This window comes from the organism of the source record quoted next, unplaced genomic scaffold, assembly GCF_019419815.1.
Source record: "Pyrus x bretschneideri cultivar Hongxiangsu unplaced genomic scaffold, Pyrus_bretschneideri_v1 Contig23, whole genome shotgun sequence".
NCBI lineage: Eukaryota > Viridiplantae > Streptophyta > Magnoliopsida > Rosales > Rosaceae > Pyrus > Pyrus x bretschneideri.
Genome location: NW_025999535.1, coordinates 649,369 through 663,199, shown reverse-complemented (window position 1 = coordinate 663,199; position 13,831 = coordinate 649,369). Strand labels below are relative to the sequence as shown.

The 13,831-nt window shown below is 37.2% G+C and overlaps 4 protein-coding genes across 7 annotated transcripts; 2 read left to right on the top strand and 2 right to left on the bottom strand.

The window, feature by feature from the left end:
* Positions 1-22: 22 nt before the first annotated feature.
* Positions 23-2,506, top strand: LOC103934150 (thiamine pyrophosphokinase 1-like). 2 transcript variants are annotated; one of them, XM_048585479.1, is made up of 6 exons: positions 23-243; positions 347-443; positions 821-893; positions 1,114-1,215; positions 1,459-1,708; positions 2,096-2,506. In XM_048585479.1, the coding sequence occupies exons 1-6, from the start codon at positions 111-113 to the stop codon at positions 2,212-2,214; spliced, it is 774 nt and encodes a 257-aa protein (XP_048441436.1). In that variant the 5' UTR covers positions 23-110; the 3' UTR covers positions 2,215-2,506. The 2 variants fall into 2 exon arrangements, with proteins under 2 accessions (XP_048441436.1, XP_048441437.1); XM_048585480.1 differs by having other exon boundaries at positions 107-243; positions 342-443.
* A 1,077-nt stretch (positions 2,507-3,583) lies between these two features.
* Positions 3,584-5,701, top strand: LOC103934152 (probable U6 snRNA-associated Sm-like protein LSm4). 2 transcript variants are annotated; one of them, XM_009343873.3, is made up of 8 exons: positions 3,584-3,733; positions 3,887-3,930; positions 4,102-4,143; positions 4,276-4,374; positions 4,478-4,555; positions 4,882-4,921; positions 5,125-5,289; positions 5,413-5,701. In XM_009343873.3, exons 2-8 carry the CDS (start codon positions 3,928-3,930, stop codon positions 5,433-5,435), a joined length of 450 nt encoding a protein of 149 aa, XP_009342148.1. In that variant the 5' UTR covers positions 3,584-3,733; positions 3,887-3,927; the 3' UTR covers positions 5,436-5,701. The 2 variants fall into 2 exon arrangements, with proteins under 2 accessions (XP_009342148.1, XP_048441807.1); XM_048585850.1 differs by having other exon boundaries at positions 3,641-3,733; positions 3,876-3,930.
* Positions 5,702-5,840: 139 nt separating this feature from the next.
* Positions 5,841-8,500, bottom strand: LOC103934151 (WD repeat-containing protein GTS1-like). Its single transcript, XM_009343871.3, has 8 exons — positions 8,272-8,500; positions 7,855-8,062; positions 7,691-7,786; positions 7,291-7,365; positions 7,030-7,140; positions 6,864-6,955; positions 6,551-6,632; positions 5,841-6,344 (listed from the first exon to the last, which is right to left on the bottom strand). The coding sequence occupies exons 1-8, from the start codon at positions 8,397-8,399 to the stop codon at positions 5,979-5,981; spliced, it is 1,158 nt and encodes a 385-aa protein (XP_009342146.2). The 5' UTR covers positions 8,400-8,500; the 3' UTR covers positions 5,841-5,978.
* A 1,949-nt stretch (positions 8,501-10,449) lies between these two features.
* LOC103934127 (uncharacterized protein OsI_027940) lies at positions 10,450-12,765 on the bottom strand. Of its 2 annotated transcripts, none has more exons than XM_009343827.3 (6): positions 12,620-12,765; positions 11,958-12,144; positions 11,692-11,848; positions 11,541-11,587; positions 11,388-11,451; positions 10,450-10,920 (listed from the first exon to the last, which is right to left on the bottom strand). In XM_009343827.3, the coding sequence occupies exons 1-6, from the start codon at positions 12,622-12,624 to the stop codon at positions 10,799-10,801; spliced, it is 582 nt and encodes a 193-aa protein (XP_009342102.2). In that variant the 5' UTR covers positions 12,625-12,765; the 3' UTR covers positions 10,450-10,798. The 2 variants fall into 2 exon arrangements, with proteins under 2 accessions (XP_009342102.2, XP_009342103.2); XM_009343828.3 differs by having other exon boundaries at positions 11,541-11,584.
* Positions 12,766-13,831: the final 1,066 nt, after the last annotated feature.

Sequence of the window (13,831 nt, the reverse complement as noted above, 5' to 3'; positions counted from 1 at the left end):
TAACGTGACGATTCGCATTTGCATTTAGTCCACCGCGCAAATCCAAACTTCCAGAAAAAACAAATCACGCAACCAAAGCGCGACGTCGCCGCCGAAGGACCTCCGAATCCATGGACCTCATGTCTCATTCCTCCGCCTTCCTCCTCCCTACGATCCCGCCCAACCAAACGCCGTCTCCCACCTACGCGCTCGTCTTTCTCAACCAGAGCCTCCCGAGATTCGCTCCTCTGCTCTGGAACCACGGTACTTATCCTCCACCTCTCCTTTTTCCTCTTCCTTTTTCAAATTTTCAGCTTTCGATTTTGTTTCTCTGAGCTTTATTGTGGTGCGTGTTGGTGTAGAGCAGCACAACTACGTATGTGTGCCGACGGCGGTGCCAATCGCGTTTACGACGACATGCCCCTTCTGCTCCCGCACGAAAATGCCGTAGATGTTAGGAAAAGGTTTATTTTTTTATTTTTTTCTTGATTTTTAAATTATTTTTTTTGGGGGAATTTTACTGTAAGTAAATTGTGTAAAGTATGGCTTTTGATTGATTCGATTCTTCAACTGTGTTAGCTTAATTGTAAAAGTTGATTGCTTTTTGAAGCTGTTTAAATCCGTTGTTTTTGCTTTTTCCAGACCGCTTTTTGTTGTTTGAAGCAATTTCTGCTTAGTTGCTTAATTTTTCTCGAAATTTTATAATTCTTTAGCTATCTGTTGAAGTTTTGAATCTTTAGTGGGGTGCTCTTTGGAAGGCATATGGTGGAGTGTAATTTTCCCTTGTGTTTATGACGACGAATTTCCGCTTTTTGATACTAAGTGCTGATGTTTGTGCCAGGTACAAGCCCGATGTTATTAAAGGCGACATGGATTCAATCCGAAGGGATGTCTTGGAATTTTATGCTAGTATGGTAAGTGAGCTTGTTTGAACAAGAATCTTCTGCGTAATTCTTAGTATGTTCAGCTGTCATTCCTTGTCATATCTAGCAAACTTGTGGAATTGTTTGTTAATGTTGTCATCCTTGGAATTATGTTGCATTTGATGTCGCGGTGGTACTGTTGCTAATTGATTTGCATACATGCGGTGCTCTGGAGTTTTCTCAGGATGTCTCTTTTGCTATTTGGATGCAGGGAACTCAAATTATTAATGAATCTGAGGATCAGGACACGACTGATTTGCATAAGTGTATAGCATACATATGTGACTCGGCACCAAACCTAGATAAGTCTAATGTATGTTGTGTATTATTATCGTTCCAACATTCGTTTTGTTTTTCTGCTTTGGAATTTAGTCTGATTTTGTAGGTGCTTTAGTAATACTTTCAGTAACTAAAACTGTGTATCCTTACAACTTATTGTGAGTTGGTTTGGGTAGTCAAATTTGTTGATTACAGATATTGACACTTTGCTAAATAGACTGCTAGTTTGTTTTTTACCTCTATACATGAACTGAGTTTCTTCCCGATGTATTGCCAGCTATGCATTCTGGTTGCTGGGGCACTTGGTGGACGGTTTGACCACGAGATTGGAAACATCAATGTGTTATGTCGATTCTCAAACATTCGAATAACTCTCATATCTGATGATTGCCTCATCCATCTTCTTCCAAGAACACACCGCCATGAGATCCATATTCAGTCTTCTGTTGAGGGCCCTCATTGTGGGCTCATACCCATTGGGATGCCATCGGGAAGTACTACAACTACTGGGCTTCAATGGGATCTCGGTGAGTATCTCTTAAGGGTGTAAGGCTAGTTAATGCTTACTTTAGGGGTTCGCTTTTCATATACTTTTCTAGTGACCTCTTCCTATTCTGACCTGCTTAAATGTGACAAAAAAGGGAAAAGGCGTGCCTAGTATTGGTTTCATTGATCATGTTTGAGTTATCTAACAGCCCGTGTATGGCAAGATTGTGGTCACATAACCTAATTCGAGTGGGAACCGTATTTGCAAGTCACAAGTGGTTTGTTGGTGGGAACTGTATTGAGACTTGGGTTGAGGGCTTTCTTTTACAGTGGTATCATTGGGATGACATATGGTGAAAACTTGTTATCTGTTCGTAGCTGTGCAATTTATTGCCAGAGCCTAACTCGCTCTTACTTTTCTTTTCCAGCTGAAGCGGAGATGAGGTTTGGTGGTCTGATAAGTACATCAAATATCGTCAAGGGAGAGAAAATAACAGTGCAGTCAGATTCAGATCTTCTTTGGACTATAAGCATTAAAAAGATGTAGTGCATTTAGAGATGAGGTGGGCACAGCTGCGGAACCCACAATCTATTTCTTCCGTTTCCAGGGTTTCTTTCACTTGGCTGTGTAAGTAGGTTTTCGGGTTCCATTTTCATTGGTTTTTGGCGATCCTTATACGAAGAACATTGCGTCATGTTTTCGCTCCCCTCTTGAATTCTGTAACGTTGTTTAAACTCCATCTATATCATATTGTATTTTTGTAATTATTCTAAATAAAAGTCATATTGACTATGTAGAAGAAGATGTTGGAGTCCTTCTGCAGACAATCTTTTGCAAATTTGTGTTCTTTTCTCAATTTCGGCTTAGATTTTGTTGTCACATTTCCTTTTCTTGTTGCCCCCAGTGGCACCAACATTGACAAAGAGCCTTAAATTGGGTGTAGACACCTGGGGCTAACGTTTTGACGAAAATTCTAATGGAGTTGACGAAAAAGCTCATAGCTGCGCATTTTGATGAGTTAAAGGATCAATGATTAAATATTTTTAGTTGAGGGATCATTGCATTAATTGAGTTAAAAGTTGAAAAATCATTACTATAATTTCTTTTATTCTATTAACTATAAATGTAATTGTTTGTTAGATCTGAAGTGCCCCGTAAGATTTTTCCTGCTCTAATAGAATTGAGCAACTCACTCTAGAAGTTTAAAGTTTTTGCCCACTCTTTAAATTTTGAGACTCACTATCTGACGAAGATTTTTTTTTCAGTTATTGAAAGACGCCATGTCAACTTGTCCTAAACAAAATTATTTTCGTCAACTCAATTCTTATTATTAAACGATGAAAAATAATAAAATATTCAACTCAATTCTTATTATTAAACGATGAAAAATAATAAAATACCAAAATTTTTGTAGAGTCGGTTGGAGCGTAATTTTAAAGTAGCAAAATTTGAGATTCATTTGGATGTGGTTTTAAAATAAGAAGTTTTAACGAAAAGTTCGCGGTACTGTTCATTTTAACGAAAAATCATATTTTTATACTAAAAAGTCAAACCTAGTATTAGTCATTTTATCATTTATTTTGTTCTTATCGTTAAAACTTAAAGTTTTCAAGCCATTTTCATTAGTTTTCCTTTTAAAATAACTGAAAGCGTTTTTAAAGAAAATATTTTTGGATTTTAAAAGCATTTTAAGTGCTTTATGCAAGAAACACCAATTATGTGTTTATTTCAGGAATCACTTTAAGTGTTTTTTTAAGATTACTTACATTTTTACTAAAAATTTATTCTAAAAATATTTCCACGAAAATCGTTTTCAATCATTTTAAAAGGATATCTAGACGAGCTATTAGTCTTCAAATTGTTGGGTACGTTAACAAATTTGTATTGTGTTTGAAGAGTTACGTTTGATGACGAGGGCTGAAGGGTGAAATAGGCCAACTTTTTTGTTTTGACTTGTAAAAAACCCGCTCGATACCCACTCAGCTCAGAGAGAGAGAGGGCAAGTGGAAGCTGAAGCCTGCCGCGAAAAGCTCGGTCCTTCTTCGCGATCCAAGCCTGTGTACTGGTAATCTTCTACATTCTTCAGCTAGGGTTTTGTACCGCATCATCGTCTTCTACCTAAGAACTCTTCCTGTTTCATAATTTTCAATTTCTTTTTTTTTTAAGGGTTTTATTTTATTGCTTTTTTGCTTAATTTCTCTGCCTAGTTTTTTTGCAGGCCTCTTGATTTTCCTTGGTTCGATTTCTGAGCCCTAAAAAATGGTACGCTACTCTCCCTGATTTCTTGTTTTGTGATTTTTGTTTGGTTTCTCGGAAAACGGAGGGAATTGAGCTGAAATTGTATGAACCCACACAAATCTTAGGGCTTTTTCCCCTTTTGAGCTTGAAATTTTGGATAGTTTTGCTTCACTTTGTTGATTTTCACTATTGCAGCTTCCTCTTTCTTTGCTCAAGACTGCCCAAGGGCACCCTATGGTAAGATCTTGTATTGTGCCTTTATTGTTTGTGATGATTCTGGAGTTAATATCACAATTTGACATAACCCCATTTTTTCAATTTGTTGTCTACTGAGAATTGTAATTTGCTGGTTTTCGTGTGCTGTACCAGTTGGTAGAACTGAAAAATGGGGAGACTTACAATGGGCATTTGGTCAACTGTGATACTTGGATGAACATCCATCTTCGAGAAGTTATTTGTACCTCCAAAGTAAGGGTCGTTTCACTCATATTGTTAAGTTTTGGTAAACTTGAATTGTTATATTATGATGTTACGAAGAATTGCTTTAAATTTTTGTTGGAATACTGTGTAGGATGGAGATAGGTTTTGGAGAATGCCTGAATGCTACATTCGTGGGAATACTATTAAGTACCTTAGAGTTCCCGATGAGGTATGCTTTGTGCTTGCTATAAACTTTTTGTCTTTACTATTCCAAGAATTCAATTTCTGTCATCAGACCTGAAATATAGTTCATGCTGGTTATGGACAAAAAGTCTGAACAAAAGTTTGATTATGGTTTGTGGGGGAGCTATGTGTAACTTTATAAAAATACTGACACAAACTTGTTACGTTTTGATCAATTACTTATGTATAGTGTACAATGATAGCACGTGCATTAGGAGTTTTGATTTCATCGTGCTTTATTTGCTCTGATTTTGTTCGAATACTATAGAAGCTTATTGGACTGATCTAGTGCTGTTGCCTTTTGTATTTCAGGTGATTGACAAAGTCCAGGAAGAAACCAAGAATCGTTCAGGTACAATAATTTTATCTCATTTGGTAGTGTAGACCTTTTTATTCTCTGTCCCTGCATCTAGAATGGGTAAAGTAGGCTTCTTGGACCATTCTTTATATGAATGCCCTCGACATTGGACAACCATCTACATTATGTACAGGATATAGCTTTATCCATTGAGAAAACTACTCTCTAACTTTGCGAGCTTTGATAAACTTCCCCAGATAGGAAACCACCTGGAGTAGGGCGTGGAAGAGGAAGAGGTAGGGAGGATGGTCCTGGTGGACGACAGGCTAAAGGCATTGGACGTGGCTTGGATGATGGTGCTAAAGGAGCTGGTGGAGGCCGAGGCAGAGGTGGACCTGGTGGGAAGGCCGGTGGAAGCAGAGGTAAACACTTGTTTCTCATCCGCCCCTTTCTACAGAGACCCTGATAAGTTCATAGCTTGTAAGTCATATCATTATGAATCCATGTACTGGACTCAAGGTTTGTTATCTTTGTTTTTCTGTCAGGTGGGGGTCGAGGCCGAGCTTGATTCAGCTTTAGAGAGTGAAACAAACAGCTAGATGGGCAATTTTGCTACTTTTAAAGGCATTTATTTAGCCCAACGCGTGTGTCAACTGCTGGGTTTTTGTCGTTGTAAGGAAGGCTTCTTATCATGGTAATGCGATTTATATGGAATGGTTCTTTCAGTAAAAACGTAGCCGATGTGTTTCTGTTCTGTAAGAAATGTATTTTGGTATCCGTTTGGCGAGTTTGAAAAGTTGACGTTGACGATACATATTCATCTTTTCACTCTTATTACAATCTGTCTTGGAGGCATTATCTCCAGTGTGGGATGGTAAACTTTAATTAGCAGTACGCGGAGGTTTACCACTCCACCTCTCGATCGGTAAAGGTGGTAAATAGTTGGAAAATTAAACAAGTGACATGAATTCGATTTTCTTCGGATCAATCTCTCACCTGTTTCCATTGAAACTTTAAAACATTGTAAATGGTGAATAAATCATACAAATATGGTACAGGCGACCACTATCCTTACCGAAACAGAAAATCAAGAGATCAAAACATCTTTTTTCTAGTAGGGTTGGTGCCGTGTTGTGTTTCGGGTCCTACATGATCTTGAAACCAGTGTGCTTGAAATCCATGATCGGTTTATCTCGGGTGAGTTATCTGATAACCAGCAACATAACCGGCCATCTTCACCGCCAGTCCATCCAAAAATGCCGTGACCTTGGCTGGATCCGCTGGGCGTGCTTGACATTGGCAACACGCTTCGAACAACGCCTGTATGTCCACCTCCAAGAACTGCTTCAGCGGACCCTATAGCATTGTTTCCTTCATAACTTACGGGGAAGCAACCTAAAGTGCCAGTATCAGTGCCACCAATTACCCATAACTTGTTTGCTTCTCTTGAGTAGTGGCAATCAACAAAATAATTGACCTGCCAAACGGAGTTTACTTGGCTTGGCTAAAAAGAAAAGCACTTTTCTACGCTAAAATGATGGCACGCAAACAAAGTTTATCGATATCCTCCAATTTAACAGCATACAAGATACATATCAAACGAATAATATGAGATTTTCAAATAAGGTTAATCACATAACTAGTTGACTAAAAGAGCAGAATCTGTTAGAGAGAACGACTTACATCGTCTAGTGTCCAGCCTTTAGAAGCCAGAGAACGAGCATCCTGGAAACTCGTTTCGGTTGCATCTTTCCAGTCCCAGATACTACATGAGCGGTTATCAGGTTACAAGTCAGGGAAAATATAAGCAGCACAAATACATGTTTGTACTCAAAAGCCAAGACATCTGTCTTAACTTCGATCCTGTTTCCCGAGTTACTCCACTTGGGGTAGAAGATGCAAATCACTAACCAACCCAATATATGTTTATGAGACTAAAGAATAAAAGTCGTGCATAGTGTGACGGAATTCATGATCAATTGATAGAAAGAGATACCTTAAGGTCTCAATATGGGTTAAACACCAAAGCTTTTGATATGTCTCTCCAAAAAACCCAACCTTCCCAATCGAAGTGCCAACATTTAGTACCTACATATTTTAGAAGGTAAATTGTCATGACTATGTAACGCTATAAACTTTAAACCTCTTCAACTTGAACTTACTGAATCTAGATGATCGTCTTCATTGATATCTCCTTCGGTATCAAATATACACATCAATCCATCAACGGAAGCAGAAAGAAGCTTGTTTTGATGATCAGGGATGAAGTGAACCTATTGAAAACATGAAGTTAGATATGCCGCCTAGTTCTATCAAGTTGCATAACCTTCATAATGCAATTTGGCAGAAGAAATTTTTTCACATAGCTAACCTAAACTGTCAAATCCATATGTTAAACAAACAGAAGATGGATTAGAACGAACCTGGGTAACATCTTCTACATGAGAGTCCTCGAGACTTGCTACTTGTTTATCGTTTCTCCAATCCCAGAATAGTATCTGAGTATAACAAGTCAAATAGCAAGAAGGGGGAAAACAAATGAGATATTATCCGTCGAAATAAGTGAAGAATCATAAGCATAAAAACTTAAAATAGTTTTGCATCCAATGAGTTTTAGCAGACTAAAGACTAAATGGGGAATGTTGAGCGCGCTATCCTCTGAAATTTTAGCCTATAACTGACACGATCTTCACTAATGTGGAACATTGAGTTATTGATAACACAAACATAAAACTAGAAAAATAACGGGCTACATGACAATCTTGACTAACTAATGACCAGAGCCGCAAAACACAATTAAAGCTGTTAAAATAAATGCAGCACCTGAGTATCACACCCCGCAGCTAGAAGATTGTTCCCTGATCCTCCGAACGAAAAGCTGAAAATCTCTTGAGAAGAGCCGGAATGGAAAGATGAAACCTGCAGCATTACATATGTTTATGTATGCAAAACATTGTTTGTTTATGTCTGCAACTCGAGAGGCGAACCTGTTGGAATGTGCGCGTGTCCCAAGCTCGAATAGTTCCATCAGAAGAGCAAGAGTGCAGGACATGTGGAGTTGATGGACCTAAGAATGCAATTTGGTTGATAGTTGCAGAGTGGCCCTTGCACTCTCCGTAGTACTGGCCCGTCACGGGCGAGTACACCTTCACGGCGTTGGTCGAAAGCGAAACTGCCATTGCCGTCCAATCATCCCTTCCACCAAAACCCCACAAAAATTCAACACCCAACGAATAATCATAAAACCCAATTAAGCACAATCCTTCTGGTTTCAGATCAAATTTACAAAAACGAAGAGATTGAGGTAAAGTGCGAGCTGAAGAACGCAACTCAAAGGTGGAGTTGTTCAAATCTCAGAATTTTCCTGGGAAACAAACAGAGTAAAAGTTAGAAAAGGGACGTACTTGGGGACGATTTGGAAGACATAGTCGTCGCCGAAGTTTGTTTGGATAGAGTTTTTGAGGGAGATACGCTTGAAAGGATCAGGATTGGACGGTGGTCGTTCCTCCACCTCCATGTCCGTAGCTTCCATCTCTGTCTGTCTCTGTCTCTCTTTCCGGCAGTCCGGCTGGACAAATGAATGTAATTTGGGGTTTAGGGTTTTAGTTCCGGCGCCAGCTAAGGCTGGTTTGGCATTGCTGTCCTTTGAAAAAAAAAAGTTGATTATGTTGTGCTGTGAGAATAAACAGCTGTGAAATAAAGCAGCAGAATATTTGGAAAACTTTTTTGTAGAAGTGCTTTAAAAAAAAAAACAGTATTATAGTGTTTGGTAAACTTTTATGTAAAACAGATGTGAAAAAAAGCTGGTTTTTTCAAAGCTGGGTTTTGCAACTTCTTGTTTTTGGCTTTTTTTTTACCCAAAACTACGAAAAAAAGCTGAAGCTGAATGTTTACCAAACACAAAAACAGCTCCCAGCTTTTTTTTATACCAGTTTTTTTCAGAATCATCTCAGTACCAAACCAGGCCTAACTCTCGTAGTTTTTAGCCCCTTGTTACTACTACATATTTCTATTAATTGTTAAGTGATATTTCTTTTCATTTATAAGTGAGAGGTTTTAGGTTCGATTCTCGCCAATGAGAAATTTGAACCATATTATTATGGCTAATCCATTGTGAGACTTTCCACTTCCGGACGCCTTAGTGCAGAAACTATTGTTTGTTAAAAAATACATAAAAAAATAAACTCTCCTAATTTTTAGTTGGTCTGTAGAGGATAACATTAGATTGTTAGATATTTAATTGTTAAGAGAGAAAAAAATCGAATGGAATCGAACCCGCACTAATATGCATAAGCACTCAACTACAATAAAAGCGTCATATGCAACCAATCTATCATAAACTTATGTGTCATTTTCGCCACATTGTAACCTTAAAATCCATGCAGTGTGTTCCAAAAATGTACAAACACACAAAACTTCGCATGCAACGTTTTAGGCATAAGCAGCATTCTAAAAGATCATGCGTAAACGCTAGAAGCAAATTACCATCCCAATTTATCTCTAGGCATTTAAAAAATAAGGAAAGAAACCTATACCTGCCTAACCTCCCACCCAACCCACTTAGACCTGCCTAGGCAACCGCCTAGACAGTTTAGGCGAGCTAGGCGGTTTAGTGACTTTTCGCTTTATTTGTTTTTATTTAAGAAAATGACTTACTTCGTGACTCTCGCTTAGACAAAAAATTAGTAACTTCCGTTTCACATTTTATTGAAATTTAGTGACCTTTTGCTTTATTTGTTTATTTAAGAAAATAACTTACTTCGTGACTTTCTCTTAGACAAAAAATTAGTAACTTTTCACATTTTTTTTTTTCAAAAAGTTTTAAGAGACTTGTAAGATACTTAGAGGAACATCCATTATATGGTAGTTCCCCTACATTTTTCAATATGTTCTAGTATTTCATAAATTTATAATTCTATAACAAAATTGGGAATTGTTATTAGCACTCCAAAAATCTCATTCTACACTCCTCAGAAGTATATTTTTCTTTCTAATTATAGAAAGTTTGAAGTGCCAAATAAGATTTTTGGAGAGCTAATAACAATTCCCATGAAATTTATATATCTCAAAATAATTCTATAATTTTAAAGTATAAATAAACACTTGTTTATCTCTACTAATTAATAAAACACTGATTGTCAACCAAAATCCTATGAAATTATCATTTTAACCCTCTAATTAAAACAGAACATGAATAAGAAATATGGGGCAGAAATGTAATTTCACATAACCAAATTTTGCTGTTTTTTTTTCAAATTTCATATACATAAAATATGTAAGCAAATATTAGTATAATATAAATAAATTTCATTCAAATAAAAAGTCACCTTAGCCCCGCCTAGCCCGGACGCCATACCCTAGATTCCTACAGCTAGTCGTCTAGAGCCCGTCCGACTAGCGCCTTTTAGAACTAGAGCATATGTAGTGGTACTATTGAATTTTTATATTTTTTGGCTTAAATATTGAATAAACAACTTACATGGCTAAAAATTTATCAAAAACAACATTCTGCCCAGGTTTTGAACCCACAAATTTTTTTTTTTATTAATTTTTAATTATGTCTATAACAAACACAATGTAACTCATAGTGTAAGAGGGTTTACTCATAAGCAGGCAAACAAATCAAATATCCATCACTCAGAGGGCTTGGGTGCCTAAAAAAGGACACTACTAGGAGGATTAAAATCCTTAAAATCCTTAAAATCCAGATCCATGAAACAAATAAGTAAAAGTACAACACGCTGCGTACCGCAACTTCTCTAAACCCAGAAGAACTCATCATTCAGCTAACATGAATGACGGGTAAGGATTGATTCGCACGGTTAGATAAAAACACACCCTTAGTAACTAAGGTGAAAAAAAGAGAAGAAAACACTCCATGGCCATGCAAGAGCTTGGCTGACCCTATCGGCAAGGGTCAGTAACACAAAATTATGCGTTCGTAGTAGCTTCCTTTTTCTCTTCCGAAGTACCAGCTCCGGCCTTACCAGCATCCTGCTCTTCGGCTTCCTTCTTGTCGGTGGCCTCGTCTTCTGGCTTTGACAGTTCTAGGTCTACATTAAAAAGCAAACATTATTGGTAACCAAGACAGAACATGCGACGATTGCTTTAGCAATCTTTATATTACTTATCATCCAACAAATGAACAGATTAAAGTAATTTTACATGCAGCGATAAGCAGGCAAAAAATCCAAAGCAAGAGCTTATTCGAGGTAGAAATATTTAAGACAGAGAATTTGACTCTAAGATTAGGAAGCAGGAGCATTCTCCCAATGCAATGGTCCACATCAAAACCACACCGTAAACTCCTCCTAGGCACCCGAAACCTCAGGACTGAGACTGTCTAGGTAGAGTTATGTCCCAGCACCATTCGTACATTTAAAAATGTGAAAATAACTTTTAATATTGTGGAACGTTTAAGCCTATATCGTGGTGTTTTGAATTCTAGACCTACACTTCCTAATAAGATGTTTATCCTTACTCGCCATGCCACTAAAGATTAAGCTAATAGTCTTCTTACCTTCGTCACTGTCATCAAAGTCACCCATTCCTCCCATATCATCACCTCCCATGCCACCAAATTTCTGCATAGTAAAATTAGAGTCAGAACAAAATATGGAAACTTCAAAACAATCCAGGCAAGGGAAAACACCATAACTTATTATTTACTAACCGAGAAATCCATTCCTCCCAAATCCATGTCACCAGGACCTGATCCTGCTGAAAACAAGAAGTGGCAGTTTAATCACAAAGTACAACAAACACGCTGTTTTCGTCAAATTAAACAGTCTGAGGAAATGCAACAGAATATGGGAGCTGCATACCGGCAGTGTCATCATCCTCATCTACCCATTTGTCCCAATCTACTTTGACATAATGCGGCATCTTTCCATCTCCACGCAATAGCTTATTCCACCATGCTGGCTCCGCCTTCTCCACAATACAAAAGATACTCCTCACGCCAACATTAATTTTGCTTTCCTATAACACAACGCAACATAAATGTCATACAACAAAATAAGAACCAGCATAAATAATAACATCTCATAATAACGCAAGAGCATTTGTGATTGCATATACAAATCCTCACCTCCACATTAACCTTATCAAAAAGATCCAGTTTGAGTTCATACTGGTGATTCTCCGCACCAGCACTAGCCGAGAAGCTGAACACTCCCTCGGGTTCAAGCTTAACCTTGGCGTCCTTTGCATCAGGCAAAAGCACAGTAATGAAAACCTTATCCACCCTTTGAGCCCACTTCACCTCCGGATGACGACTGCAAAATTCGCAGCACGTTTAGCCAAAAACAAGCCCCAAATATGCATCAAAATCAAGTGAATATCACCCATAAAAAAACTAAACTCAAATTCTCTCAGTGATTTCTATCTGTTTTCTATAAATTTCGAAACCAAATATCAACAGCGAATTAAGGACAAATAATTATACTTAAATCATTATAACAGGGATTAATCACAGGGTTCAATCCAACAGATAAAAAATACCCAATAAAGCATAAAGATTCCTATATATTAATTCAATTTCTCGAACCATATTAAACAGAGAAACATGAATAAAATTGTATTTAACTATAAATTACAGAGTTTACAAGTCTACAGAAAGCAATCGGTATCAGAAAAAACATACAAAAATTGCATACCAAAGAAAACAATGGCAGGAATGTAAAGACGAAGAAATCAGAGGGCGAAAGCAGAAGAATTGAATAACATTGAAGAGAAAGAAGAGATTTTTACCTCATGTTTTTGCAGGTAAGGAGAGAGAGAGAGAGTGTGTGTATGTAAAACCCTAGAAGCTGGAAAGAAAGCAGAGAAAGCAGCTTGAGTTGTACGGCCTTGCGGGAAGCTTACGCAATAACAAGAGAGTAATAGAGATTACGCGATGCTTCTAGACTTGTAGGCTTTCTGGGCTTTCGTACAAGGCCCAAACTCTGTGAAATCATTCACAGTAAAATGAAGTGGCCCATTAACTCATATTGCCGACGCCCATTATCTGTGTGTTTTTTTTTTTTTCTTTTTTTCTTTTTTTTTTTTTTATTTTTTTTATTTATTTTTATTTTATACAAAACGATGTTTAGAGAAATGAGTGAGTTGAACATAGGATCTCGAGTGCATAAGTAAATAAATCTTTCATGTTATCATGTATGTTTTAATAACCCCCAGCCAAACGGCACGTAGGCATCACTTTAATTTTTGCTTTGCACATATACCCTCATGTTGGGAGGGGCTTATAGCTCAAGTTACGACATTTTTCTGCACATCTGATGCCTCCTAAAATTTGTTAAAACATGCATCATAACATGAGGGTGTATAGGGTTGGTTTGGTACTGTTGTACTTTGAAAAAAAACAGTTTTTATTGTGCTGTGAGAATAAACTCATTTTTGCTGTTTCACGTTTTCAGGTTTTTTTCACCCAAAATTATAAAAATAAGTTGTTTTTTAAGTTTTTACCAAACACATTTTTGAAATCAGCTTTTTTTTATATCCACTTTTTATAAAAGCACTTCAGTACCAAACCAGTACTATATGTACTAAGTTATGAAATTTCTATGCACATGTGACGCCTACGTGGCATCGACACGAAGGAATTCAAAGCAACTCTCCCTCCCAAAATTTGTTAAAACATGCATAATATAAATATAAATATATATGAGATAGGATCGAGGGACAAATATTTTTACAAATGCTTATACACTCTTTTTAAGCCTTTTGATTACATAACATCCAATGGTTTTTATTTATTCATTAAATGACATGGATGCTTATGTAGATTTTAATTAATATTAAAGATAAAATAAAACGGAAAAAAAAAACATAAAATCTAGAAAATTAAAACTAAAATTAAAAAAGGAAGAAACCCTAGAGAGCTTTCCCTTGAACACTGTTCCAAATGTTCCTTGTCCCAACTTGTCTCTAGATTTATTTGTAATCCGCTTGATATCAGCATAT

Coding starts and splice junctions, on each gene's coding strand:
- LOC103934150 (XM_048585479.1), top strand. CDS start 111: ATGGACCTCATGTCTCATTCCTCCGCCTTCCTCCTCCCTACGATCCCG. Junction 244..346: donor TCCTCTGCTCTGGAACCACG/GTACTTATCCTC, acceptor GGTGTAGAGCAG/CACAACTACGTATGTGTGCC. Junction 1,216..1,458: donor CAAACCTAGATAAGTCTAAT/GTATGTTGTGTA, acceptor ATGTATTGCCAG/CTATGCATTCTGGTTGCTGG.
- LOC103934152 (XM_009343873.3), top strand. Junction 4,144..4,275: donor CTGCCCAAGGGCACCCTATG/GTAAGATCTTGT, acceptor GTGCTGTACCAG/TTGGTAGAACTGAAAAATGG. Junction 5,290..5,412: donor GAAGGCCGGTGGAAGCAGAG/GTAAACACTTGT, acceptor TTTTTCTGTCAG/GTGGGGGTCGAGGCCGAGCT.
- LOC103934151 (XM_009343871.3), bottom strand. CDS start 8,399: ATGGAAGCTACGGACATGGAGGTGGAGGAACGACCACCGTCCAATCCT. Junction 7,141..7,290: donor ATGTAGAAGATGTTACCCAG/GTTCGTTCTAAT, acceptor TGTTTTCAATAG/GTTCACTTCATCCCTGATCA. Junction 6,633..6,863: donor ACCCATATTGAGACCTTAAG/GTATCTCTTTCT, acceptor CCGCTCATGTAG/TATCTGGGACTGGAAAGATG.
- LOC103934127 (XM_009343827.3), bottom strand. Junction 11,588..11,691: donor TGAGGATGATGACACTGCCG/GTATGCAGCTCC, acceptor TCTTGTTTTCAG/CAGGATCAGGTCCTGGTGAC. Junction 11,452..11,540: donor TGGGAGGAATGGATTTCTCG/GTTAGTAAATAA, acceptor TTTACTATGCAG/AAATTTGGTGGCATGGGAGG.